General features: G+C 46.9%; 1 protein-coding gene across 2 annotated transcripts in view; it reads left to right on the top strand.

Moving 5' to 3' along the window:
- Positions 1-723: 723 nt before the first annotated feature.
- KCNH4 (potassium voltage-gated channel subfamily H member 4) overlaps positions 724-27,048 on the top strand; it is a 78,658-nt gene continuing 52,333 nt past the window's right edge. For both annotated transcript variants that reach the window (XM_056863131.1, XM_056863130.1), the window contains exons 1-2: positions 724-832; positions 21,887-22,120. In XM_056863131.1, coding sequence (XP_056719109.1) covers positions 757-832; positions 21,887-22,120 — 310 coding nt within the window. In that variant the 5' untranslated portion in view covers positions 724-756. The remainder of the gene's footprint in view (positions 833-21,886; positions 22,121-27,048) is intronic.

The raw sequence follows: 27,048 nt of genomic DNA, 5'->3' as shown, positions 1-27,048 counted from the left end.
AGAAAGAAAGAAAGAAAGAAAGAAAGAAAGAGAGAGAGAAAGAAAGAAAGAATGAAAGAAAGAATGAAAGAAAGAATGAAAGAATGAATGAAAGAATGAATGAATTGAAGAAAGAAAAAATTAAGATTAAAGAAAAACTAAACAAACTTAATGAATTAAAGAAAGAAAAGATTAGAGAAACAGCAAGAATGGATGGATGGATGGATGGATGGATGGATGGATGGATGGATGGATGGATGGATGGATGGATGGAAGAAAGGAAGGAAGGAAGGAAGGAAGGAAGAAAGAGAGAAAGAAAGAAAGAAAGAAAGAAAGAAAGAAAGAAAGAAAGAAAGAAAGAAAAAGGAGGGAGGGAGGGGGTGGGAGAGAGCGGCTCGTGCCCCCGCACCCCACACCCTCGTAGGCCGGCCTACTAGAGCGCGCGTCCCGGCCGCCGCCCCGCTCTTCCTGCGAGCCCCCCGCCCGAGGGAGGGCTGGGCGTGCGCGGAGCGGAGCGCGTTCGGCGCCGCGCGTGCGAGAGTCGAGCGCGGCGGGCCGGGCGGCCGGCAGGGGGCGCCGTCGCTCCCTCCCTCCCTCTCTCCCCGCGCCGCTGGCCCCGCGCCGCGCGGCGCTCCCCACAGCGCCGGGCTCGGCGGTCCGGGCGATGCCAGCAGCAGCAGCAGCAGCAGCAGCAGCAGCGGTCAGGCAGGCAGGCAGGCAGGCAGGGAGGCTCCGGCGCCCGCCCTGCCCCGGCGGGGAGCCGATGGTGCCGCCGCCATGCCGGTGATGAAAGGGCTGCTGGCGCCGCAGAACACCTTCCTGGACAACATCGCCAACAGGTTCGACGGCACACGTAAGTCGGGGAGGGGCGGCTGGCCGCGCCCCCCGGGGCAGTCTCCCAGCCCCCCCCCCTTGCCGCCGCCGTTCCGTGCAAAAGTTCTACTCCAGCGCCCGGAGAACCCGGGCTGCCCCTGCTTCCCTCCAGCATCTTCCTCTTGGGACCGAGGGGCTGGTAGTTGCACAGCGCGGGGTCGGCATGGGGCGGGGGTGGGGGGAAAGAGACCCTGGGCTGGAGCCCCGTCCCGGAGGAAGCGCAGGATCATCGAGCTGGAAGGGACCACCGGGGTCATCTAGTCCAACCCCCTGCACAAGGCAGGAAATTCACAACTACCTCTGCCCCCACACCCCCAGGGACCCCTACCCCATGCCCAGAAGATGGCCAAGATGCCGTCCCTCTCATCATCTGCTTAAGGTCATACAATCAGCATTGCTGACAGATGGCCATCTAACCTCTTCTTAAAAACCTCCTGGGAAGGAGCGCCCATCACCTCCCGAAGAAGCCTGTTCCACTGAGGAACCGCTCTAACTGTTAGAAAATTCTTCCTAATGCGATGGATGTGGGCGCAACGGCAAGGGGCATCTGCCCCATCCACATTTCCCCACGCCTGCCCCCCTTTGGCATTGTTGCCTTCTCCTGTCTCCTCTACACACACACCCCTTCCTGTCCCTGGAGGTAACAAAGAGATGCTCTTTGTCTTTCTGAGCAGGCTGAACGCACGCAGATATGGGGGGGGGGGCGTGAAGAGAGTGTTCCTCCCCTGACTCCTTTCTTCCCGCACCGGAGACCCAGAAGCTCTTTTGGAGAGGAAGGGGAGGGAGAAGTCCTTTATATATTCTGCTGTCGGAACCCTGCCTCCCCAACCCTTTCGTGTTGAGACGCTGCCCCCCCCTCCCCCAGCTTCTGGTCTTTCCATCCAGGAGTTCTTTCTTGGGAACCAGCAGGATATTTTCTTTGCCTACCTGCTGAAGTTCTGTTGGATGAAATGGACTGGCGGGGTGGGGGGACAACTTAAAGGAAGCATACTTGGCCAACCTGTCGTGTGGGTTGGAATGCCTAGCCTTGAGATCTGTGAAGCAGGAATAAAGAGGAGAGTGGTTTTGAGCATGTGCACAGCAGATCCCCCCATGTGTAATCCCCCTCCCAAATCTGAGACGCCTTTGTGTCCTAGTAAACGAAATGCTGATAGGAAGAAAGTAGATTCCTTTGAAATGTGGTGCTGGAGGAGAGTGTTATGGACACCGTGGACTGCCCAAAAAACCAAATCAATGGGTTCTAGATCAAATCAAGCCTGAACTGACCCTGGAAACTAAAATGACTAAACTGAGGCTATCGTATTTTGGTCACATTATGAGAAGACAAGAATCACTGGAAAAGACAGTCATGCTAGGAAAAGTTGAGGGCAGCAGGAAAAGAGGAAGACCCAAGAAGAGATGGATGGACTCTATAAAGGAAGCCACAACCCTCAGTTTGCAAGACCTAAGCAAGGCTGTCAAAGATAGGACATGTTGGAAGACTTTCATTCATAGGGTCGCCATGAGTCGGAAGCGACTTGATGGCACTTAACACAGAGAGACTGAAATGCAGGGGAGCTGTCAGTCTCCCAGGACACCTCTGTTACAAACAAAAAACTTCCAAGAGAGATTCTGGCACAAAACTATTCAATAGGAAGCCTTTAGGAAGTCCTACACTATTCAGTTAGGGCTCAAGGGTAACTACGGCGTCCTCTCTCAATACAGGTGTTAAACTAACTTGGTTTAGCAAATTGTGCAAGATTATGGGTGTACCTATAAGCACTGTCGTGGATGCTTATATTGTATGCATGTTGGCTTTGCATAGAGATGTTTTTACCCGTTTATAGTTACATTACTTTTCAATGTCATAGTTTACATGCACACTGCATGCCACTTGAGGACACATTTCGTGCACCTCATGAAACAAACACTGGCTCACAATACTCTGGTCGTCTTTTACACAATGCAAGACTCCTTTTTGTCCTTGGTACCCTGATTTCTTCCTTTTGCTTCTCCTTTTCCTCCCTTACTGTCAACACTGTAAGATTCTTGGAGGAAAGGATCTGTCTTGTTTGCTTCTGGAAAGTACTGGTCCTTCGATGGAGGGATATTGAGGAGGGGGCCAGGTTTGTAAAACAGACGTGGACTGATCAACGCTTTGTGTGGGCTACGAGCTGAGGATTGGTGGTGTGTGGTTAAGAGCTGTGGTTTGGAGCGGTGGACTCTGATCTGGTATGATTCCCCCACTCCTCCACGTGAGTGGCAGAGGCTAATCTGATGAACCGGGTTTGTTTCCCCACTCCTCCACATGAAGCCAGCTGGGTGACGTTGGGCTAGTCACAGCTCTCTTGGAGCTCTCTTGGCCCCACCTACCTCACAGGGTGCCTGTTGTGGGGAGAGGAAGGGAAGGTGATTGTAAGCCGGTTTGAGTCTCCCTTAAGTGGTAGAGAAAGAAAAATCAACTCTTCTTCTTTCTCTTCCTCCATTCCCGAGCTCCCAGGTCCAGAGGTCAGGTCTGGCAGCTGCCACAGGTTGCTGAATGATGGTTGACATTCTGGGCAGAGGAATGAGACACAGGCAGATCTTGGAGCCGGCATGGTATAACGGTTAGAGTGCTGGACTAGAGTCTGGGAGACCAGGTTTCAAATCCCCATTCTGCCATGGATGCTTACTAGGTGACCTTGGACTAGTCACATGCTCTCAGCCTTACCTACCTAACAGGGTTGTTGCTCTGGTGCCGTCTGCTGGGTATTCTGATCAAGCCCATTGAAATGAACAGGCATAATTATCTTCTCTTGGATGAAACTGTGTTGTGGAGTTTTTGTTAATTTTCTTTAGGTTTATACAGGAAGGGCTGTGGCTCAGTGGTAGAGCATCTGCTTGGCATGCAGAAGGTCCCAGGTTCAATCCCCAGCATCTCCAGCTAAAGGGAGTAGGCAAGCAGGTGATGTGAAAGACCTCTGCCTGGAGACCCCGGAGAGCTGCTGCCGGTCTGAGTAGACAATCCTGACTTTGATGGACCAAGGGTCTGATTCAGTAGAAGGCAGCTTCATGTGTATGTGAGAATGTCCCAGGGCCTGTGGGAATAAAATACTGACCTACCTTATAAGACTGCTGTAAAAATTATGCCAATTTTTAAAAAATGCATTATGCCCATATCTCCAGCATTCCTGTCTTTAGAGGCAACCTTGCCTTTTAAAAACTCTATTGCAAAGTGACCAGTTTCTATGCTGGCCAATGGCCGTAACAATAAATGTGAAAGTGACCAGTTTCTGACTTTACCTGAACTCACTGATGGGATATGTTTAGTCTCAGCCATTTGGGTATGCTATGACTCCCCCACCTCCCCATTAGAAACTCTTTGGAATTCCAGAACACAATCTTAAATTATATAGAGCCATAAAAAGGAATGCTCCCGAGCATGTGCAAAAGGCATTTTTCTCCCTCCTCCACTGTCACATAATCCCAGCACATGCATACCTCACATCTGATATAATGGGCAGAGCTCTCGGTCCGTCTTAAGACCCCCACATTACTCATTTTAGAAATGGGTAAAGCACTAGGATTCCGCCCTGGAACGTGGGATGCAACAAGAAAAAAGCTCTCTGCTCACAAGCAGGGCTTTTTCACACTCATCCATGCAAAAATACCGGCTCTCCGTCTGAACTAAGGGAGAAACCGCTAGGCAGGCATGAACCCCTGACGCCACGGGTTAAAAGGAGAGGTGCTAATAGGAGCAGGAAGAAACTGTGGATACCCTGTGGCTTCTGGAATGTGCTCTGTGCATTTGCGCTTTTCTCATGTACCTGACATTCAAATTTAATTCTCAGGATGGGATCTGGCTTCAAATTAAGCCTCACGCGCTCTGTCTCTGCACCCCTATATACATATGTATGTGTGTGTATACTCTTCCCCCCACCCAGGCTGCCAGGGAAAGAATACATGGGTGAGGAAGAAAGGTGTAATAATCATATTTGCTTTTTTAAAAAAAACCTAAAATGCCATATTGTAGCTAGAGGATTTTCCCTTAAGAGGATTCCAGGGTGGGGGTGGGGAGGAGGATTTAAATGCTTCCAGAAAGATCAATGAAAACTAATTCAGCGTTTTCCTTCGAAGCTGTCAAGCTTGCATAATAAAATGTAGGTTCTCCCTGCCCCCCGTACTTCCTCTGCCCCACTTATTTCTCCCTTATTCCTCCCAGGACCCAGAGCGATTTGGAGTTGGTACCTGGAGAAAGAAGTTTTTGCTGAACTTTAAGGGAAGAACGTCTTGCCTGTCTCACTTCCGTCAGTGTACAGGCTGATATAAATCTGGATTAAACCCCATATCGTTCATCCAGGGCTGGGGATCGGCGCTGTGTCCGGATTTAAGGGCGGTGTCTCGTGTTTAAAAGAAGACCCATATTTTCGTTATCCGGAGGGATTTTTAAGCTCCCTTGTGTTGGCGAATGATCCTGCCGGGCTCCCACTTAACGCAACAAGGGTGTGAGATCAGCACCAGGGACAGCTCCCGCTTTCTGTTTTAAGGGCTTTGGTGGTGGCTTGCAGTACCTTTTGCGTAGGGGAAGGTGTGCTGACCCAAATCTGCAACACAGTCCATTTAGACTGTAAGCGTTTGCTAGAGACCACTGTTAGTATGGAGCAGACTGTGATGTTTACACAGCCTGGGAGTATACTGATCCAAGTCCTGTGATGTCCAGCAGTTTTTCTAACAGTTAGAGCAGTTCCTCGGTGGAGCAGGCTTACTCGGGAGGGGGCAAGCTCTCCTTCCCTGGAGGTTTTTAAGAAGAGGTTAGATGGCCGTCTGTCAGCAATGCTGATTCTGTGACCTTAGCCAAATCATAAGAGGGAGGGCATCTTGCCCATCTTCTGGGCATGGAGTAGGGGTCACGGTGTGTGTGTGTGGGAAGGTAGTTTTGAATTTCTTTCATTGTGCAGGGGGTTGGACTAGATGATCTAGATACTGTCCAACTATGGTTCTATGATTCTATGTCAACAGTAGTGATAGGATCACTTGATTCAGACCTGGCTAGTGGTGGTGACAGGGAACATCTCACCCATCCCCACCACTGTGGGCCTGAGCATAGCGGCCACGGTGCCACGGTGCCACAGGGGATGTTCAGCTTGGCTTCCTCTCGTACTGTTTTGTTTGTTTGTTTGTTAGATTTTTTAGTTGCCGCTCACCCAAAGGGTCTCGCGGCAACTTACAACATTAAAACAGTATAAAGGTGTTAAAAGCAACATAAAAGCAGATAACAAATATAAAATGTTGACATTAAAATGTTAAACTATTAAAATATGTGGCTAACACCATGCTACTAACAAAGCAACCCAAACATATGGTTTACACTCCAAAGAAGAAGAAGGGTTGGTTTTCATATGCCAACTTTCTTTGCCACTTAAGGAAGAATCAAACTGGCTTGCAATCACCTTCCCTTCCTCTCCCCACAACAGACACCCTGTGAGGTAGGTGGGGCTGAGAGAGTGTGACTAGCCCAAGGTCACCCAGCTGGCCTTATGTATAGAAGTGGGAAAACAAATCCAGTTCACCAGATCAGCGTCTGCCGCTCGTGTGGAGGAGTGGGGAACCAAACCCGGTTCTCCCGATTAGAGTCCACCTCTCCTAACCACTACACCACGCTTGCTCTCTCCTTCATGCTGGAAGCCAGAACTCTACGGTTTCGTCCTCAGTTCTAATTGGGAAACACTTTGGTGCATCATGCTTAGCTGCTGCCTTTTCTCAGAGGCTTTTAACTGGGAGGCTAACATCAGATATGTGGAGCCACAGTTCCCCCATGGCCTGCAAAGCTCATTCATCCCTTGGCTCAATTGCTTTGGATTATCCATTCACTTCCTTCCTTGCCTCCTGCATGAATGACTGCTGCTGGATTATCTCTGTCACAGTAACTTCGTGTCCAGCACAAGCCTGTATTGCAAAGGCTGGCTGGCTGCTGCATCTCCAAGTCCTGCTCTTGGGAAGTCGTGTCCGTTCTAAGGTAGTTCAGTCGATAGCAGCAGCCATGTAAGTCCTAAAAAACAGAAGTGGCAAAGTATGTAACATTAAGTCTTTTATTGAGGAAATTGGTCAGTATGTGCCAGCTTTCCAGTTTCACAGAACTCTTTGTCACTCAGAATGGGACATGAGCAGATGATACTATTTTTGGAGTGCGTGTACTGAGCTATTTATAGAGTGTTATTGATGATGGCCAATTCAAGAAACTAGGTTATATTGGGCCCAAACCTTTGCATTTAGAAAACAAAGCTGACAACAGCCTTCCCCACACATCCACATTTGTACCCAGGAAGCTGCCTTTTACTGAATCAGCTCATCAGACCTTAAGGTCATTGTTGTTTACTAAGTGGCTCTCCAGGGTCTCAGGTAGAGGTAGAAGAAGAAGAGTTGGCTTTTTATATGCCGACTTTCTATACCTTTTAAAGGAAAATCAAATGGCTTACAATCTCTTTCCCTTCCTCTCCCCACAACAGACACCTTGTGAGGTAGCTGGGGCTGAGAGAGTTCGGAGAGAACTGTGACTAGCCCAAGGTCACCCCGCAGGCTTTATGTGTAGGAGTGGGGATACCAGCCTGGTTCACCAGATTAGAGTCCGCCGCTCATGTGTAGGAGAGGGGGGGAACCAAACCCGTTTCTCCAAATTAGAGTCTACCACTCTTAACCACTACACCACGTTGGCTCTCCTACACAGGTGTTTCATATCACCTGCTACCTGGTATCCTCTAAACTGAAGATGCCGGGGATTAAACCTGAGACCTTCTGCATACCAAGCAGATGCTCTACCGCTGAGCCATGCCCCTCTTCTAAAGAAAAAGCTTTGCTGATCTGGCCTTCTAAGCTGCCCATATTGGAGAACACCTGAATACTGAGATTTTTGGAGCTCTTTGAAAGAAGAATGCCACGTCAAACAAATAAAACCAGAGGGAAAATTCAGGAGGAAGAAGAAACTTCTTTGGGACTACCACTACACTTCTAACTCCCTCCCATTTGTACACTTGAAGCTGTTCTACACACATGCCTTTGGTCTAAGAAAGCCAGTCATCTCTATTCTGATTGGCAGCAGCTTTCCAGGATCTCAGGCTAAGGTCTATTCACGTCACCTCCTACCTGATCCTTTTAACTGGAGATGCTGAGGATTGAACTCAGGGCCTTCTGCATGCAAAGCAGATGCTGTACCACTAAGTCACACCCCCAAATCAAAATAAATGGATGCATGATGTTGCTTTCTACTGAGTCAGACTTTTGGTTTGTCAAGGTCAGCATTGTCTACTCTGACTGGCAGCAGCTCTCCAGAGTCTCAGGTAGAGGTAAATCCCAATACCTGCTACCTGACCCTTTTTAACTGGAGATGCTGGGGACCCAAGGATCTTCCCTTCTCCATTTTATCCTCACAATAACCCTGTGAGGTAGGTTAAGCTGGGAGTGTCTGAGTGGCCCAAAGTCACCCGGCGAACTTCCTTAGCAGAGTGGGGATTCGAAGCTGGGTGTCCCACACTGGCTCTGCATTTTAAAGGGCCAGCGTGGTGTAGTGGTTAAGAGCAGTGGACTCTGATCTGGAGAACCGGGTTCGATTCCTCACTCCTCCACATGAGCGGCAGACACTAATCTGGTGAACTGGATTTGTTTCCCCACTCCTCCACATGAAGCCAGCAGGGTGGCCTTGGGCTAGTCACAGTTCTTTTAGAGCTCTCTCGGCCCCACCTACCTCACAGGGTGTTTGCGGTGGGGAGGGGAAGAGAAGGTGACTGTAAGCAGTTTGATTCTTCCTTCAGTGGGAGAGAAAGTTGGCATATAAAAATCAACTCTTCTTCTTCTTAAAATGCGGGAAAGTATGAATGCAATTGCCAACTAACCTTCTTGTGTGCCTTCCAATCAATTTAGAAACCTAGTCCAAATGCATTCAGAATGAGGAATTGCTGCAAATGCCACAGTGAAAATGTGTGATTCCCAAACATGCTATGATTCAACAGCTGCAGTCACCTGTGAGTCGAATGTCTGAGATGTTATCTTCAAATGGCTGTTGAACAGCTTTGCAGGTGCACAGTGGTTGTGATGGTGGAGTTTCATTTCCTTCTGGGGGCTGTTCGAGCATCCCTATTTATTTGTTTCCTTCATTTATACCCTGCCTTTCTCCCCAATGGGGACCCAAAGCAGCTTATGTGGTGCAGTGGTTAAGAACTGGGTTTGATTCCCCACTCCTCCACATGAGCGGCGGATGCTAATCTGGAGAACCAGGTTGGTTTCCCCACTCCCATGCATTAAACCTGTTGGGTGGCCTTGGACTAGTTACAGTTCTCTCAGAACTCTCTCAGCCCCAGCTACCTCACAAAGCATCTGTTGTGGGGAGAGGAAGGGAAGGAGATTTTAAACTGGTTCGATTCTTCTTAAAAGGTAGAGCAAGTCAGTACATAAAAACCAGCTCCTCTTCTTCTTCCTCTTCTTCTGTCACTCTCCTGTCTCCCATTTTATCCTCACAGCAACCCTGTGAGGTAGGTTAAGCTGAGTGTGTGTGATTGACTCAGCAAGCTTCATGGCCGAATGGGAATTCAAACCTGGGTCTCCCAGATCCTACTCCAAAACTCTAACTACTGGACCACAGTGGCTCTCCGCCGTTGTTTCTCACACCAACAACAGGGCTGAAAGGCACTTTAAGAAGAATGTTAGAATTCAGCTTCTGAGATAAAGATGCAACCAACATGAAGAGAGGGGGTTTCAAGAGCTCTGCACCCCTAAACAGACTTTTGGGCTGCTCCAAATCATCCTCATAGTGCACGGGGAGCTGTACACTGATGCCCGCTCTAAAAGTCCATTTGCCTCCTGGTCAGGGGCTGCAGCATAGACAGCCAGCCTCTGATGGGGTTGGGGGTGGGAACATGCGCGTGCGAGTGCATGAGAGAGAGCTGGTCAGCACCATGGAGAGTGCATACTTTAATGTTCAGCTGTCTAAGTAGTTCGCTAATCCTGCATCCTAGAAGCCAAAAACTGGACTTAGCTACAGATGCAAACTATTTTTATGACATATACACACACAACTCCTACATTAATCCAAACTGTGACCGGAGGTGACCTACAGTTGTATGCCATTTGGGTGGAGAATGTGTCCCCCCGCCTTCCCGAAGACAAAGGCACAACTGGAACCTGGGTCCGTTGGATAGCTATGCCCTTCGGTTCTGATGCACTTAGTCTCTGGGTATGAGCAGAAGGCACACAGCCTCAATCCACAACATGAAGCCTGCTGATGTATTTCTTGCGCTCCTCTTGCCTCTTTTTTAATTATTAATTTTTTATTTTTTAAAACCACATAAAACAAAGCATACAACACATAACAAACACACCTTATGCATAAATATCTGCAACAAAACCTTCATCTGTTACTATCTGGAGCAGATCTGGATCATTCTATACCTTTTTGCATTATTCTAAAAACTTTTCTTTAAATCTTGAGAAGAAATAAGTCTTTAACAAAGTGGGAAATATCTAGACGTATACTCAGACCTTCACACAAGCTAAATGAAGTGCCACATTTAATAGTATACTATGCCTCTCAATCGGTATATTTAAAAAAATCATTAGCACTGCAAATTTATTATAGTTAAAACTAATAATGTATGTTTTTGCCTATTTGCATGGTATCATATAAACATTATAGTTGCCTGTAATACAAAAAATATATATACTTATCTAAGCTAAGAAAAGAGACCTATTCTCCTTAGTCTATGTATCTCTCCTCTTGCCTCTTGAGTCTTTGGGGATAAAATCCTAAGAGTCTTGACTGGAACAGGAAACGCAAAAACACCAGGGGGCTTTGATGGTTGCTGTGCCAGGTGAAAGACTACCAAAGCGTCGAGCTCGCCTTGGGCAGGCCCAGCGGAGTTGTACGCCCCAGCTTGGCCACAGACACAGAGTCTTCTTATGCCTTTACGTAAGAACATAAGAAAAGCCCTGCTGGATCAGACCGAGGCCCATCAAGTCCAGCAGTCTGTTCACTCAGTGGCCAACCGGGTGCCTCTAGGAAGACGACTGCAGCAGCATTATCTTGCCTGTGTTCCACAGCACCTAATATAATAGGCATGCTCCTTGGATCCTGGAGAGAATAGGTATGCACCATGACTAGTATCCATTTTTACTAGTAGCCATGGATAGCCCTCTCCTCCATGAACATGTCCACTCCCCTCTTAAAGCCTTCCAAGTTGGCAGCCGTCACCACATCCTGGGGCAGGGAATTCCACAGCATTGTTGTTTATCACCGTGATCAGGCAATGTATATTTAAAGGTAAAGGTCCCCTGTACAAGCACCCGGTCATTCCTGATCCATGGGGTGACGTCACATCCCAACGTTTACTAGGCAGACTTTGTTTATGGGGTGGTTTGCCAGTACCTTCCACAGTCATCTTCACTTTGCCCCCAGCAAGCTGGGTGCTCATTTTACCCACCTTGAAAGGATAGAAGGCTGAGTCAACCTTGAGCCTGCTGCCTGAAACCGACTTCCGTTGGGATCGAACTCAGGTTGTGAGCAGAGCTTGGACTGCAGTACTGCAGCTTACCACTCTGCGCCACGGCGCTCCTATGTATATTTACTAGTTGGGTTATTTCCTGAAACATAGAAGTGCTGTTTTTTCAGTGTCTGGATATAATAGGAAGCTGCCCTGAATCTATGACCCGAGGTAGGAAGGCTAGATATTTCCCCTTGAGGGCAAGCCACACACACAACCTTCCTCCATGCATGTTGGCTTGCTGTGGTTGCTCAGCAGGGAGAGGAAGGCACTCTGCACAGGCTCAGAGGAACATCCGTCTGCATGATTGCATGTTTCGAGGCTGGACAGGAAGCAGTGCAGAAAACAAAACGTAGTGCTGAGCTGTGGTTTGTCTTGAGCGTGGTGTGATCGGCATCTGGAAGAGTTCTGGGCCTGAACTGTTCCTCAGGTTAGCCTTGTGGGGGCACAAAATGCCATGAGTGCCACTGATTCTGCATTTTCTCTGATCTTCTTGTGCGTCGTGTGGCTTGGCTCTCGGCTGACTCACAGGCAGAAACCCCTAATCCCTAGCGTACACAACTAATAAGCATGGGGCACGATCTCCTGGGATGTTCTCCTGCACAAGGTTCATTCAAATAAACTCTGCAAGGGCTGCTCTCATGATGGGAAGCAGATACCAACCATTTCAGTGGTGCTTGTACAAGAGAACTCCTTAGGGACCTCTGGCTTGCCACTCAGTGTGATCTGGCTCATGCAGCTGGCTTGGAAGAGGGGACATGGCCTTTACTCCCACCTTGTGTTAAGGGATTTGGGTCCCATGGCTGTTGCCTTTCTTCGCATCCTAAGACTTCTAACAGCCAGTGTGGTACAGTGGTTCGAGCAGGGGTCCCCTACCTTTTCACATCTGTGGGCATGCCATGGTGGGCGCAGCAACAAAATGACTGCAGCAGGACATGTAATAAGCCATAAAATGATTCCCAAGGGCTGTGGCTCAGTGGTAGAGCATCTGCTTGGCATGCAGAAGGCCCCAGGTTCAATCCCTGGCATCTCCAGTTAAAGGGACCAGGCAAGTAGGTGATGTGAAAGACCTCCACCTAAGACCCTGGAGAGCCGGTCTGAGTAGACAGTACTGACTTTGATGGATCAAGGGTCTGATTCAGTAGAAGGCAGATTCCTGTGACCATGTGAGCACAGTGCAGATCCTTGTGTTGTGGTGGCAGCTGCTGCCAAAGCTACATTTTAAAAGATCTGAACAGTCAATCAAATCTTTAGGGTTGCCAGCTTCTAGGTAGTTACAATCCAAAAAAGAGGCACCTCTGTGCCTGTACCGTATAGGTTAGGAAATCAGCACAGAAGAAATGAATTCAAAATTGCAAAAATCTTATTAATGCTAGACATATATAACGACACATGGGATACATTACATTACAAACATCAATACTGAATCACTATCCTAATTACCAATATATACAATGTATATAAAACATGTATGATGCAGTCTCTATGCAACAATGTAGTCTTCTTGGTGTATAATCTTGGTGATTAACAAACACAGTTCTCAGAATGATCCAATGATTGGTATCATCCAGAATAATCCCATCAGTAAGGTGAATGGGAAAAAAAGGGGGGGGATGGCCGTTTCACAGTCTTTTCTTCAGCCCCGTATCCAATCAGATTTTTTATTTTCATGTAATTTTATTATCTTTCTCTGTGGCACACTTCAGAGTATCCTTCGAGGAACCAGTGAACTATCCTGATGACGAACTGATCAGAGAAAGATAGTAAAATTACGTGATTAATTTGAAAACAAAAAATCTTCTTTTTCCCATTCACCTTACTGATGGGATTATTCTGGATGATACCAATCATTGGATCATTCTGAGAACTCTGTTTGTTAATCACCAAGAAGATTATACACCAAGAAGACTATATTGTTGCATAGAGACTGCATCATACATGTTTTATATAGATTGTATATATTGGTAATTAGGATAGTGATTCAGTATTGATGTTTGTATTGTATTGTATTGTATTGTAATGTAATGTATCCCATGTCGTTATATATGTCTAGCATTAATAAGATTTTTGCAATTTTGAATTCATTTCTCCTGAGCTTCTAGGTAGTAGCTGGAGATCTCCTGCTATTACAGCTGATCTCCAGCTGATAGAGATCAATTCACCTGGAGAAAATGGCCACTTTGGCAATTGGACTCTATGGCATTGAAGTCCCTCCCCTCCCAAACCCTGACCTCCTCAGGCTCTGCCTCAAAAACCTCCCTTCGGTAGCAAAGAGGGACCTGGCAACCCTACAAATCTTCAATAGTCAGTCAGAGGCCTTGCTTGGCAAAAACCCTACCTGCCCCATCCGCTTCCTAAAAACACTTGGCGGGCCCCAGAAAAGGTGTTGGCGGACGCCATGGGGACCTCTGTTTTAGAGTGTCGGACCATAATTTGGGAGACCCATGTTCAAATCCCCACTCTGTGGTGGCAACCTACAAGGTGACTTTGGGCCGGTGACTCTTTCTCAGTTGAACCTACCTCAAAGGGTTGCGGTGGGGGTCAGAAATTAGAGGACAAGAGAATGAGGTTTTCTCCTTCAGGGAGAAAGGTGGAATGCACACAAATGCTCCAACTTGCAGCCCTGTCTGTGGACACAGATCTGGGCAAGGTTTTGTCCTTCCCGAGTGGAAATCCACAGCCCAAATGCCTTCTTTGGCACCTTGTGCGCTACAAGCCATCTGTGTGCCTGGGCACCGTGCCCACCTGCAGACTGGCAGCGACCCCATCAACACCGGGCAAAGCGTCTCGTCAGACACGGAAAGACCATGGGAAAGAGAAGGCTGCAAATGGTGTGATTTTGGGCCCAAAACTCCTGCCGGGGCCGGGCGGTAATGGAGCAAATTGATCCTGCTAAAGAGAGACTGATGAGTCCCCATTTCTCTAAAACATCCCTGGAGATTTTGGTCTCTGGTAGAAAAAGGCTCCAATTTAAGTCACAAAATGCTGTTGTGGCCCAGGATCACAGAAAGTGCTGTGCAAAATTATATCTGGAGAGGACGTTTTATTTTTGGCTAAGATCGCATTTCATTCGCGTCTGCCCCATAGCTGATATGCTTGGATCCAGCTGCGGCAAACAATTTGTCTCCCGCTGTCCCACCCTCACCCCCTGGTTCCCCCCCTTTTCCTACCCCCTCCTGCTCTTCTCAGATAGATTGGGTCGTCAGCATTCTATACTTCTGCAATCACGACACACTAGGTTGTTTCATGTCTTTTTTTAAAAAAGGTTTCTAGCCCTCAAGACTACCAAAATATGCATGAGAACCAGGCAACGACTAATGAAATTCTAGAAGACGGAAGAGGCAGCTGAGCAGAATTCCCTTGTCACAGTCTCTGACATAATTATGGTATTTTGTCACAAAATTTTTGTGTACATGTGCAGAATTAATTCCATGTAGAGCTTGAACACAACATACAAACTGAACTACAAACTGCAGAGGTTTGTGTAATGAAAAGCCTGGAAACAGCTTGCAAAATGCAAATGTCCTTAGAACAGACTGACTGGTATGTATGGCTTAAATACATTACTCTAGACTTTATGAATTAGATACTTTGAACAGAATCAGAATAATTTGAATGTTATATTTTAGAAGTTGGATTGTGAAACTGAATAGTATGTAAGACTTGCTTGCTTTTACTTCATACATTGTAAATACATACATTGGACTTGGACAAGAGTTTTTACAGAAGTGTTAAAGACTTGATAATCTGCATTTATACATATTTTACTAGAACTATATCAATAAAAAGACTTGCTTTTTAAAAGTAAGTAAAGTTGTTGAGTCCTGCTTACTCGATGACTGGCTGAATAAGATAACATCACTTCTCAGTAAGTGATACATAAGATAACATCACTTCTCAGTAAGTGATACATTCTAAGAGCCTGTCATCTGAACAGCACGACCCGCTTCACCCTGTTGTTGGGGGGAGGGGGGGTCAGATCCTTCTATAACTTATTGCTCCAGGTGCAGAATAAATTATGTAAAGTAAACACAAATTTGCCTAATGAAGGCCCACGCGTGTCCTAAACTGCAGCTCCCTTTGCGCTAAGTTTAACATTCAAACTGCACTTTAAGCAATTCGCTGTTTGTATGACGGGGGGATGGTTGTGTGTCCTGCCAGGACCAATCTTCCCCCTTTGGACTCACTCTAGGTCCGGTTCACTCATTATCCCAATTTCTCTTTGAGCCTTCTGACAGGGATCGGGTCAGCTTAGGGCAGCCATCTATCCCCCTCCACTACCACCATCACCCCAGAGGGGACAGGTGTGTCTCCGGGTTTAGCAGTTGCTGAGTCGCCGGGAAGCAAAGTGCACAGTCAGCCTTAAGATCCAGAGTCGTTTGCATCAGGGCGAGGGACGGGGAGGGTGCCAGTCCCCTGTGGACATAGAGTGGTCAGCATATCAGCTCTTGGAGAATGTGCGGGGAGGGGGAGAAGTGGCCATGCAGAGGAACTTGAAGAAGCCTAACCACGAGGAGCCATTTGGAGGTTAAGAGTGGCAGACTCTAATCTAGAGAACCGGGTTTGATTTCCCAATCCTCCAAATGAAGCCTGCTGAGTGATCTTGAGCCAGTCATAGTTCTCTCAGGATTCTCTCAACCCATGTGGAGGCAGGCAATGGCAAACCACCTCTGAACATTTTTTGCCTTGAAAACCCTATGGGTTTGCCATAAGAAGAAGAGTTGGTTTTTATATGCTGACTTTCTCTACCACTTAAGGGAGACTCAAACCGGCTTACAATCACCTTCCGTTCCCCTCCCCACAACAGACACCCTGTGAGGTAGGTGGGGCTGAGAGAGTATGACTAGCCCAAGGTCACCTAGCTGGCCTTTTGGGTTGTAGTGGGGAAACAAATCCAGTTCACCAGATTAGTGTCTGCCGCTCATGTGGAGGAGTGGAGAATCAAACCCGGTTCTCCAGATCAGAGTCTACTGCTCCAAACCACCGTTCTGTTCCAGACCATGTTGGCTCTCTAATCTGGACAGCCGGGTTTGATTTCCCAATCATCCAAATGAAGCCTGCTGGGTAGGGTTGCCAATCTCCAGGTACTATCTGGAGATCTCCCGCTATTACAACTGATCTCCAGCCGATAGAGATCAGTTCACCTGGAGAAAATAGCCGCTTTGGCAATTGGGCTCTATGCCCTTGAAGTCCCTCTCCTCTCCAAACCCCACCCTCCTCAGATCCACCCCAAAACCTCCTGCCAGTGGCAGTTTCCAGTGGGACCTGGCAACCCTACTGTTGGAAGTTGGCAACTAAGGTTGCCAGATCCCTTTTTGCAATCAGCGGGAGGTTTTTGGAGCGGAGCCTGAGGAGGGCGGGGTTTGGAGAGGGAAGGGACTTCAATGCCGTAGAGTCCAGTTGCCAAAGCGGCCATTTTCTCCAGGTGAAATGAGACCAGTTGTAATAGCAGGAGATCTCCAGCTCGTACCTGGAGGTTGGCAACCCTATTGGCAACCCTGTTTCGCAGTGATGCTAAGAGTGCAGCTTTGTGCTATAAGAAGGTTATAAATGTTCTGGGGGCTGTGTTCTCAAAATGTTGAGGTACCATGTACCCTGTAAAGAAACCCCAATCTCTATTTTTATTAATTATTATTTCATTTATTTAGAGTCCGCCTTTCTTGCTGAAGCTCAAGGTGGCTAACAGAGTATAAAACATACGGGGCAGCCTGCAATGACTTCTTACCGAGGCAAAGCTACATGCTCAGAGAGCCCATGTGGTGTAGTGGCCAGTGCGTCCGACTGAGACCTGAGTTCAGATCTCCGCTCTGCCCTGAAGCTTGCTGGGAGATCTTGGGCTGGCCATTCTCCTTCAGCTCTGTGTCCCTCTCAGAGTTGTTGCGAGGATAAAATGTGGAAGGGGGAGCTACGTATGCCACCCTGAACTCTTTGGAGGACGAGCAGGATTAAAATGTACTAGATAGATTTTCTTTGTTATATAATGTTTGATCATATCCGGTTGGAGAGAGGCAGTAGTTTTTAGAAGAAATGGAATTGGCTTGAGAGAGTAGTGTTGCCAATAGGCCTGGAGAAACATGTCCTGCCTCTTTAACATGGGCTTAACGTATGGAAACGGGCAGCTGAAACTTTTAATGGCGTGGAGGTAAATAACATCCCAATAAGCTTTTATGAAAGGGACAGGATATTTTTCTTCTGGTTTGTGTGCCCCCTTGGCCACTTTCCTAACCCTGTTGCCAATGCCTGCTTATGCAGATATTGTTTGGACAGTTTGTACAAGGCTGAAATCCTAAGGATTTCCTGGGAGTAAGCCTCGTTGAATAAAATGGGACTTACTTCCTAGTAGACTTGCTTAGGATTGCTCCCCAAATCTATCACATTTTTGTCCTGCCCTTTCCCTAAGCAGCCTTATATATCTAGTTCTCCCCTCTAGTATTTTATCCTCCCAGCAACCCTGTGAGGCATGTTAGATGAATAGCGAGAGACTTTGCAAGGGGAGGGATGATTTGTAATCTTTTTCTTTTTTTGCCCAGCTGTTGCCTCTGGTCAGAGAGGTTTGGCAGGTTTTTGAAAGAATGCAGAAACATAGCAAACCTGTTCTCTGGAAGTGAAAATGGGATGAATATGCGGACAAGGAATTCCTCTTTCAAATGCTCTTCAACTCTTTGGAGGAACTGCCTCCAACCTGTTTCTTCAAAGGGGGCACCTGGCTGCTAATGGGATACTAAATGCATGTTTTGAAAGGGCACTTGCAAAGGGCCTCCCCTCCCCCAGTTTATATCAATGGAGGAGGCATTCCTTAAAGTAGGTTGCACCTAGACAATATAGATTTCAGAAGGTCAAAATTAAAAGGATGCAGACAAGCTGGAATGTGGCCAGAGGAGGGCAACAAAGATGGTGAAGGGTCTGGAGACCATGTCCTATGAGGAAAGGTTGAAGGAGCTGGGTATGTTTAGCCTGGAGAGGAGAAGACTGAGAGGTTGAAGCCGGTCAGTGCCTTTCAGTTGACTCTGCTCTTAGAATTGACCCCTTCCTGAGAAGTGGTATGTTATCTTATTCAGTTAGTCACCTTCTAAGCTGGACACAACTTAATTTACTTACAAAAGTAGGTCTTTTTATTGAATAGCTTCAATGTAATATATGTGTATACGCGAGTATTATAAAGTCTTTAAAGTGTATACAAGAATTCAGGCAAGTTCTACATACTGTTAAGTTTTAAAATCCAATACTTAAAATATAACAGTTAAAGAAGTCTGATTTAGTTAAAAGCATCTGATTCACCCTATCTAGAATAGCATATAAGTTAGTAGTTCATGCATACCAAGCCAAATATCTTCTGAGACTCTCTCAGTCGAAAGACTTACAGAGATCTAACTTTTGAGCCTTTCCCTGCCTGTATTTATACTGTCCAATATCAATTACATAACATGGTTTACACTCTGAGATGTAAACATGAACGCATGAAGCTGCCTTAAACTGAATCAGACCCTCGGTCCATCAAAGTCAGTCTTGTCCACTCAGACCGGCAGCGGCTCTCCAGGGTCTCAGGCAGGGGTCTTTCACATCAACTACCTGCCTAGTCCCTTTAACTGGAGATGCCTGAGGTTGAACCTGGGACCTTCTGCATGCCAAGCAGATGCTCTACCACTGAGACACAGCCCCTCCCCTACACTACTGAAAGTCAACTTCAGCTGCATACTCTCTGCATACTCCCACATAAGGGGTTCCTCTTCCAGCAGAGCTGCTATCATAACAACACACTGAACAGTCAATACAAGATTCAGCTATTTTAACTAATCCATACATTTAGCCATACATGAAGAAAGCTGACAGGAAGAAAGTAGACTGCTTTGAAATGTGGTGGAGGAGAGTGTTACGAATACCTTGGACTGCCAAAAAACAAATCAGTGGGTTATAGATCAAATCAAGCCTGAACTGATCCTAGAAGCTAAAATGACTAAACTGAGGCTGTCGTATTTTGGTCACATCATGAGATGACAAGAGTCACTGGAAAAGACAGTCATGCTAGGAAAAGTTGAGGACAACAGGAAAAGAGGAAGACCCAACAAGAGATGGAGTGACTCAATAAAGGAAGCCACAGCCCTCAGTTTGCAAGACCTGAGCAAGGCTGTCAAAGATAGGACATTTTGGAGGACATTGATTCATAGGGTCACCATGAGTCAGAAGCAACTTGACAGCACTTAACACACACACACACACACACACATACATTTATAATATTTCATTTTACAAAAATCTTCATATTATAAGAAAGGCAGTTAATATGAGTATACTTTTAATAGTCTATCAAAACTCTAACATATATAAATCTTAAAACCAGTATAACATTTATAGAACATCATTAAGTAATGTTTTTTGGCAACGTTCACCATAGAGTAGGCTCCTGTTGATCAGGAGAAACCCACTAAGGTCACACTAAACTTAGAAGTCACCAAGAGCTGACAGAGGGATGGCAACTTAAAAGTATTCCCTCTGATAACAGACTTGGCACACTATAAGACAAACTCCATTCTCACAGATCTCTTTGCTGTATTCACTTCCAGCTGCTCACTTCCAGCTGCAAGTTAACTAATCAGACATTAGTAACTGTTGACTTTAGCATACTTCCAACTCACTTCACAGTTCAGCAGAAATGCTTCTGTGAAGGAAAAAGACTCAAGCCGGTTTCTTAAATGGAATGGAATAAAAGGCAACCCCAGGCTTGTCCAGCTTAAAGGCTTTTAAATGGCTTTTTATGAGAATTATGATTCTACAGTAAGGAAATCTGCCTATGGACAATACCAACATAACAGTTCATATGTTCCCCATGTTGAAGCTGGTAACAAGGTGATATGATAACCATCTTCAAGTACTTGAAGGGCTGTCATAGAGGATGGTGCTGTGTTGTTTTCTGTTGCCCCAGAAGGTCGGACCAGAACCAACGGGTTGAAATTAAATCAGAAGAGTTTCTGTCCAGACATTAGGAAGAACTTTCTAACATTGGTTCTTGTAGGTTATCCGGGCTGTGTAACTGTGATCTTGGTTACGGTTACACAGCCCGGATAACCTACAAGAACCAATGAACTCTGACCGTGAAAGCCTTTGACAATAACTTTCTAACAGTTAGTGTGGTTCCTCAGTGGAACATGCTTCCTCAGGAGGTGGTAAGCTCTCCTTCCCTGGAGGTTTTTATGCAGAGGCTAGATGGCCATCTGTCAGCAGTGCTGATTCTATGACCTTAGGCAGATCATGAGAGGGAGGGCATCTTGGCCATCTTCTGGGCATGGATTAGGGGTTCACTGGGGGTGTGTGGGGGAGGTAGTTGTGAATTTCCTGCATTGTGCAGGGGGTTGGACTAGATGACCCTGGTGGTCCCTTCCAACTCTCTGATTCTATGAAAATCAGTCTTTAGATTCCTGAGTTTTCAATCAAGAGATTCAACATTTTCATCTCTAGGCTTGAACAAAGACTCGGCTGCATCACTCGCTATCGGCACTGACATCTCAGCATGATCCAGCCCTTTACAGCCCTTTGCTAATTAGCCTTGCGAATCATGTTTTTCACACTGCACCTTCCTTGATTACTTCTGATTTTATGTTTATCCTACCCTGACCATCTTCGACAGGTCCTCACTGTGAATGAATGGATTTCTCTTTGGTTGGTTAATGGTTTCAAACTGGCCTCTCTTTGTAACATCTCCCCCTGCCCACCTTTCTGCTGCTTGTAACTAAGTACAGGTATCCATATCCTGACAGATCCGTGCTGCCTACTTTCAATGTTTCCTCTCACCTAAAAAAATTAAGTACCGTGTACGCTGTATCGTAGGTGGAGACTGAAAGCCTGCCATTGTTAGTTTGTTGTTGCTCTTGTTTAACAGCTGATACTGGTATTCTGGTGAGATGTTTACGCCTTTGCTTTCTGATGGTTCAATGTACACAAAATTATTAAAAATATTCAGGCTATGTGTATAAAGTGTATACAAAACATAAATGAATTTGGGTCCCATCCCCAAGATGTCTTGTTATGCATATGCAAAAGTTCTAAAATATGGAAATTCGAAATACGGACCACTTTTGGTCCCAAGCAATCCGGATAAGAGATACTCTACCTGTATAGAGAGCCAGCATGGTGTAGTGGATAAGAGCAGTGGTTTGGAGCTGTGGACTCTAATCTGGCGAACTGGGTTGGTTTCCCCACTCCTACACATGAAGCCAGCTGGGTGACCTTGGCCTAGTCACAGTTCTCTTAGAGTTCTCTCAGCCCCACCTACCTCACAGGGTGTCTGTTGTGGGGAGGGGAAGGGAAGGTGATTGTAAGCCAGTTTGATTCTTCTTTAAGTGCTAGAGAAAGTTGGCATATAAAAACCAACTCTTCTTCTTCCATAAATAACTGCTATGAGCATGCGCTCCAACACATCTGATGAAGTGAGGTCTAACTCACAGAAGTTTATGCTGGGATTGGTGGTGTCAGTCTTTAAAGGTACTGCTGGACTTTTGAATTCTTTCTCTGGCCACATAACAGAGGACTGGGGTCTCTTCTATGTTCTTCCGCAGACAGCAACTTCCTCTTGGCCAATGCTCAGGTGCATCGTGGCTTCCCCATTGTTTACTGTTCGGACGGATTCTGCGACCTCACCGGCTTCGCCCGGACAGAAGTCATGCAGAAGACCTGCAGCTGCCGTTTCCTCTACGGCAGCGAGACCAGCGAGGCTGTCCTGCAACGGATTGAGAAAGTGTTGGAGGGGAAACAGGAATACCAAACCGAAGTCTGCTTCTACAAGAAGGGCGGTGAGCTTGGTGTGTGTGGCGGAAGGGTGGGCGGTCTCTTGAAGGGAACCCACAATTCCTTGTAAGTGCAACAAACTCCAGGACGGGATCGGTCCTCTGTGGTCTGACTGCATAGTGTGAATGATAGCCAATGATAGAGCAACCTTGCTGAAATTAAGAAAGTCTTGGTTTGGGGTGGGCTGTATCTTGGGAATCATAGAAACATAGAGCTGGAAGGGACTTCAAGGGTCATCTAGTCCAAACTCCTGCACAATGCAGGAAATTCCTAACTATCTTCCCCTCCCACTCCCTCAGTGACTCCTGTTCTATGCCCAAAGGAAGGCAAAAATCCTCCAGGATCTGACCTGGAGGAAAATGCCTTCCTGACTCCAAAGTGGCATCACCCTGGGCGTAGGGCTGCCAACCTCCAGGTAATAGCGGGAGATCTCCTGCTGTTACAACTGATCTCCAGCCAATAGAGATCAGTTCACCTGGAGAAAATGGCTGCTTTGGCAATTGGCCTCTATGGCACTGAAGTCCCTCCCCTCCCCAAACCCCACCCTCCTCAGGCTCCACCCCCAAAAACCTCCCACAGGTGGTGAAGAGGGACTTGGCAATCCTACCTGGGCATGTAAGAAAGGGCCATGAGTTCTGATCACTGACTCATCCCTTCCTGCCCCCCCCTCTCATGATCTGCCCAAGTTCACAGCATCAGTGTTGCTGTCAAATGGCCATCTAGCCTCTGCTTAAAAACCTCCGAAGAAGAATCCTTACGTGCATTTCCTTGAAATCCATGGTGCAAGAAAAGTAGCATATAGATGTAATAATAAATACATAGCCACTGACCCATTTTTAACAGAGACAAATGCCCCCAAACTCCTGCCTTCTCCATATTCAGGCCTAATGGAAGGGACTGTGTATACTCTGCCACTGTCGAGTGTAGAATTGTCTAATGCAGGGGTCTGCAAACTGCGGCTCTTGAGCCGCATGCGGCTCTTTGGCCCGTTGAGTGCGGCTCTCCGAACTTGGTTAGGAGCCCCTGCTCTCGCGCCGGCAGCCAGGCTGCGGAGCCGGCGCGCCTGAGAGAGAGAGAGAGAGAGCAGGCGAGCGGGCGAGCTGTCTCTCCCCCCACCCCGCCGTGGAGAATGGCTGGGTCCCCCTTTCCCTTGCCCTCAATGGTTGGGAGGCTATAGCCTTCCCTCCCCTCTAGCTGTGCGATTGCTGGGCGGGTGGCTTGGGGGTTCCTGCCCCCCGCCCGCCTATCAGCTGTTGGGCGGGGCGGGCTTCTTTGGTAGACCTGGCCTCCGGCTGAGTCCCATTGGGAGGCCATGTCTACCCACTGGCTTTCTTGGCGGTAGACCTGGACTCCGAGGAGGGGGAAAAGTCCCCCTTCAGAAGCCAGGTCTACCAATTGGCTTCTATGGGCCTCCGGAGGCCAGGTCTACTGCCAAGAAAGCCAATGGGTAGACCTGGCCTCCCAATGGGACTCAGCCAGAGGTCTACCAATAGGCTTTTATGGCGGTAGACCAGGCCTCCAGACGAGGACTCCAGACGGGGAGGGGGAAATGGCAGGGACTTACAATTTAATTTTTATCAATAAAGAAGATCACTATTAAGTATAATATCAAGTTTTATTCAGTGTACCTATAGTTTAATTAAGACTTAAAACTTTAATTAAAGTTTATTAAGTTAATAAACAGTGTACCTACCTACATAATTTAAGTTTAAGAAATTTGGCTCTCAAAAGAAATCTCAATTGTTGTACTGTTGATATTTGGCTCTTTTGACTAATGAGTTTGCCAACCCTTGGTCTAATGGGTTGTATTACACAGTGCTGGAATCCAGGTTGCCTGGACTCCCCCCCCCCCCCCAGTTCAGAACTCAGCATTCTGGAGAACTCTTCAGTCTGAGTACAATACTCATTTAGATATTTATGGCTAGCTTTTCTCCCCAGTGGGCACCCAAAGCAGTTTACAACATCATTCTCACTTGCTCTATTTCACTCTCCCAAAAACAACCCTGTGAGGTAGGTTAGGCGGCAATAGAGTGACTGCCCCAAGGACATCCGTAACACCACACTGACATGTTTTGTTCCTGTCCAAAGAAAGAGAGAGCCAGCGTGGTGTAGTGGTGAAGGTGTCAGACTAGGATCTGGGAAACCCAGGTTCGAATCCCCACTCATGCCATAGAAGCTTGCTGGGTGACCTTGGGCCAGGCACACACTCTCAGCCTCGACCCTGGCTAGTATTGGGATGGGAGACCTCCAAGGAATACCAGGGGGCGTGACATGGAGGCAGGCAATGGCAAACCACCTCTGCACATCTCTTGTCTGGAAAACCGTACGGGGTCCCCATAAGTCCACTGTAACTTGACAGCAAAAAACAACAACAAAGAAAAACAAAGAAAAAGAGAGAGTGGCAGCAAAAATAGCCAAACAAGAACAAAAAGAAGTGAGCCCCCAGCAGGGGTTGAAGGAGAATCGATCGATATCTTCCTTGGCCCGAATGTAAAAAGTGTAAGAACAGTAGCACTCTTTTGTGAAATTCTAGAATAACACCCATAAGACAACAATATTGGATCCTGCAAATCATTTCCACAGAAAGATTTCTATTAGCGGAACACGACTACCCCTCCCATTCACTGCAGCCTGAGATGCTGCCCCATACTGCTACTTTTGGGGGACAGGACAACCCAATGCGGGGAGGTCGAGGGGTGCAGCAGGAGAGGAGAATCCGCAAAATTCACCCCCTCCTTGGGCCCGTTAAAATGCTTCTCAGGTTGTAACACGGTGTAATTTGTTTTCTTCGTTATATGCTAAGATGGTTTTCTTATGAGTCCTCTCTGTGTTTGCATTTTTAAATTGAACAGCGGTGGTGTTCATACGCTGATTTTACTTTTTAACTTTTTGCCATTTTTAAATATATGAGGCGATCCATCAGCATGAGCTGCTTGAGGTTCTCCGCTCTCTTTTTGCTTTTAGGGGGAAAAAATGTTCTCCTGGGTATTCATTTACCAAAAGTAGGAACCCCGTAACAATCACAAAAAGTTTTTATACCGAGGAAAATGGAAAGAGCTGTAACAGACCTGATGAGAAGGATATTATAAAATAGTAGCATATGACGAACAAACACAATGGACATGATACACTCCGTATAATCCCTAATCTACCAACTACATACTCTGGCTGAACTACATGAGATATTTCGCCATGGGGTGGGGTTCTCCTGTCCCAACTCACTTCCCCCACAACCAGACAGCTGCTATGGGGAAACTTACTTGTCAAGTGCTGCAGGGCCTGATTCGTATTGGGACCACCGCCCAAGATGGTGAGAAGGGGCTTCAGCATCTCCCCTGCACTATTTTCCTGACCCCAAAATAGTCCTGGGTTTGGCGCTTTTTATCAGGAGGGCTGCTGTTTTGGAACGAGAAAATGGTGTACGGTGGAAAGCTGAACCCCCTTCTTCTCTCTGCATTATGGTCTTGCTCTGAATCCGTTTGGACCTGAGACATCACATTAAAGACACATGTGTGCATACTTGGCTGATGGTTGGGCTTTTAAAAGGCCATGCTTTGCTCTGCCCCCTCTTCCCGCAGGGAATCCAGTTTAGAAATTCATTCCAACTACCTGTGATCTACGATTGCAGGCACATAGCTTGACGGGAATTTGCCCCTGCCTCCCAGCTGACCAGGATTCTAAGCCTAGATTAAACTCTGGTTTATAATTCCCGTTTGAGTGTAGAGCTGGGGTCCCCAACCTTTTTATAGCCTGCAGGCACAATTGGGATTTTGGCACGGCGTGGTGGGCCAGGCAACACAATGGCTGCCCCAGGAGGTGGAACCAGCCACAAAATGACTGCCACAGCTTAGCTTCAGTAACAAAGCGGAGATCCTTGTGCTGCGGTGGCAGCTACTTCCAAAGCAACGTTTTAAAAAATCTGCACAGGTGGTCAAATTTCCAGTTGTCAATCAGAAGCCTTGCTGGGCAAAAGCCCCAGCTGCCCCTGCCCACTTCCTAAAAACACTTGGCGGGTGCCAGAAAAGGTGGCACCATGGTTGTATTACCTCATTAATCTGCATGCTTGCTTTCATACATCATGGGGAGCCAAAGTTAATTTCTGATATTCTCCACATGAGAAGGAAGAGGGGAGGCGCACAAACTCAGATCGGGTGCATGTAGGGTTTCCAGCTCCATTTTGGGAAATTCATGGAGATTTTGGGGGTGGAGCCTGAGGAGGGCAGGGTTTGGGGAGGGGAGGGACTTCAATGCCATAGAGTCCAATGGCCAAAGTGGCCATTTTCTCCAGGGGAACTGATCTCTGTCGGCTGGAGATCAATTGTAATAGCAGGAGATCAGCTACTACCTGGAGGTTCATACATACAGCCTATCTAATAATCTGTCTAACAATAAACCACAAGTACAAAATGATTACTTAAATACATGCAATACAACATAGTTGTGTGAATGTCATACATACAATATCCTACTATAAGCTTATGCAAACATCCAAAGTGGCCATTTTCTCCAGGTGAACTGATCGCTATCAGCTGGAGATCAGTTGTAATAGCAGGAGATCTCCAGCTAATACCTGGAGGTTGTCAACCCTAGGTGCATGGCAGGTTAATGTAGTATTTAATATGATGTCTAATGCAGTCTCTTTTTGTCTGCAGACTCATCCAAGCGAAGACCTCTGTTAAATGCTCACAAAACCTTTTCTGGCCTGAATTTTAACTCCTACGATCAAATCCATGCCAGGGCAGTTCCATGGGGGTTGCCACCTTTGCCACCCATGGGGGTTGCCACCTTTGGATTTTACAAAATGCACTGGAGAGCCTTCAAAATGCACTGTAGAGAGCCTTCCCCCAACCTGCAAGATCAATGGATATTTTTGTTTCCTGAAAAAAATTAACCAAGGACCAGAATGTGTTTGAGCATGTGCAGAGTGCCTTCC

Source organism: Euleptes europaea, chromosome 18, assembly GCF_029931775.1.
Source record: "Euleptes europaea isolate rEulEur1 chromosome 18, rEulEur1.hap1, whole genome shotgun sequence".
NCBI lineage: Eukaryota > Metazoa > Chordata > Lepidosauria > Squamata > Sphaerodactylidae > Euleptes > Euleptes europaea.
The sequence above is the reverse complement of the archived record's forward strand: the minus strand, read 5'-3'. Positions and strand labels throughout refer to the sequence as shown.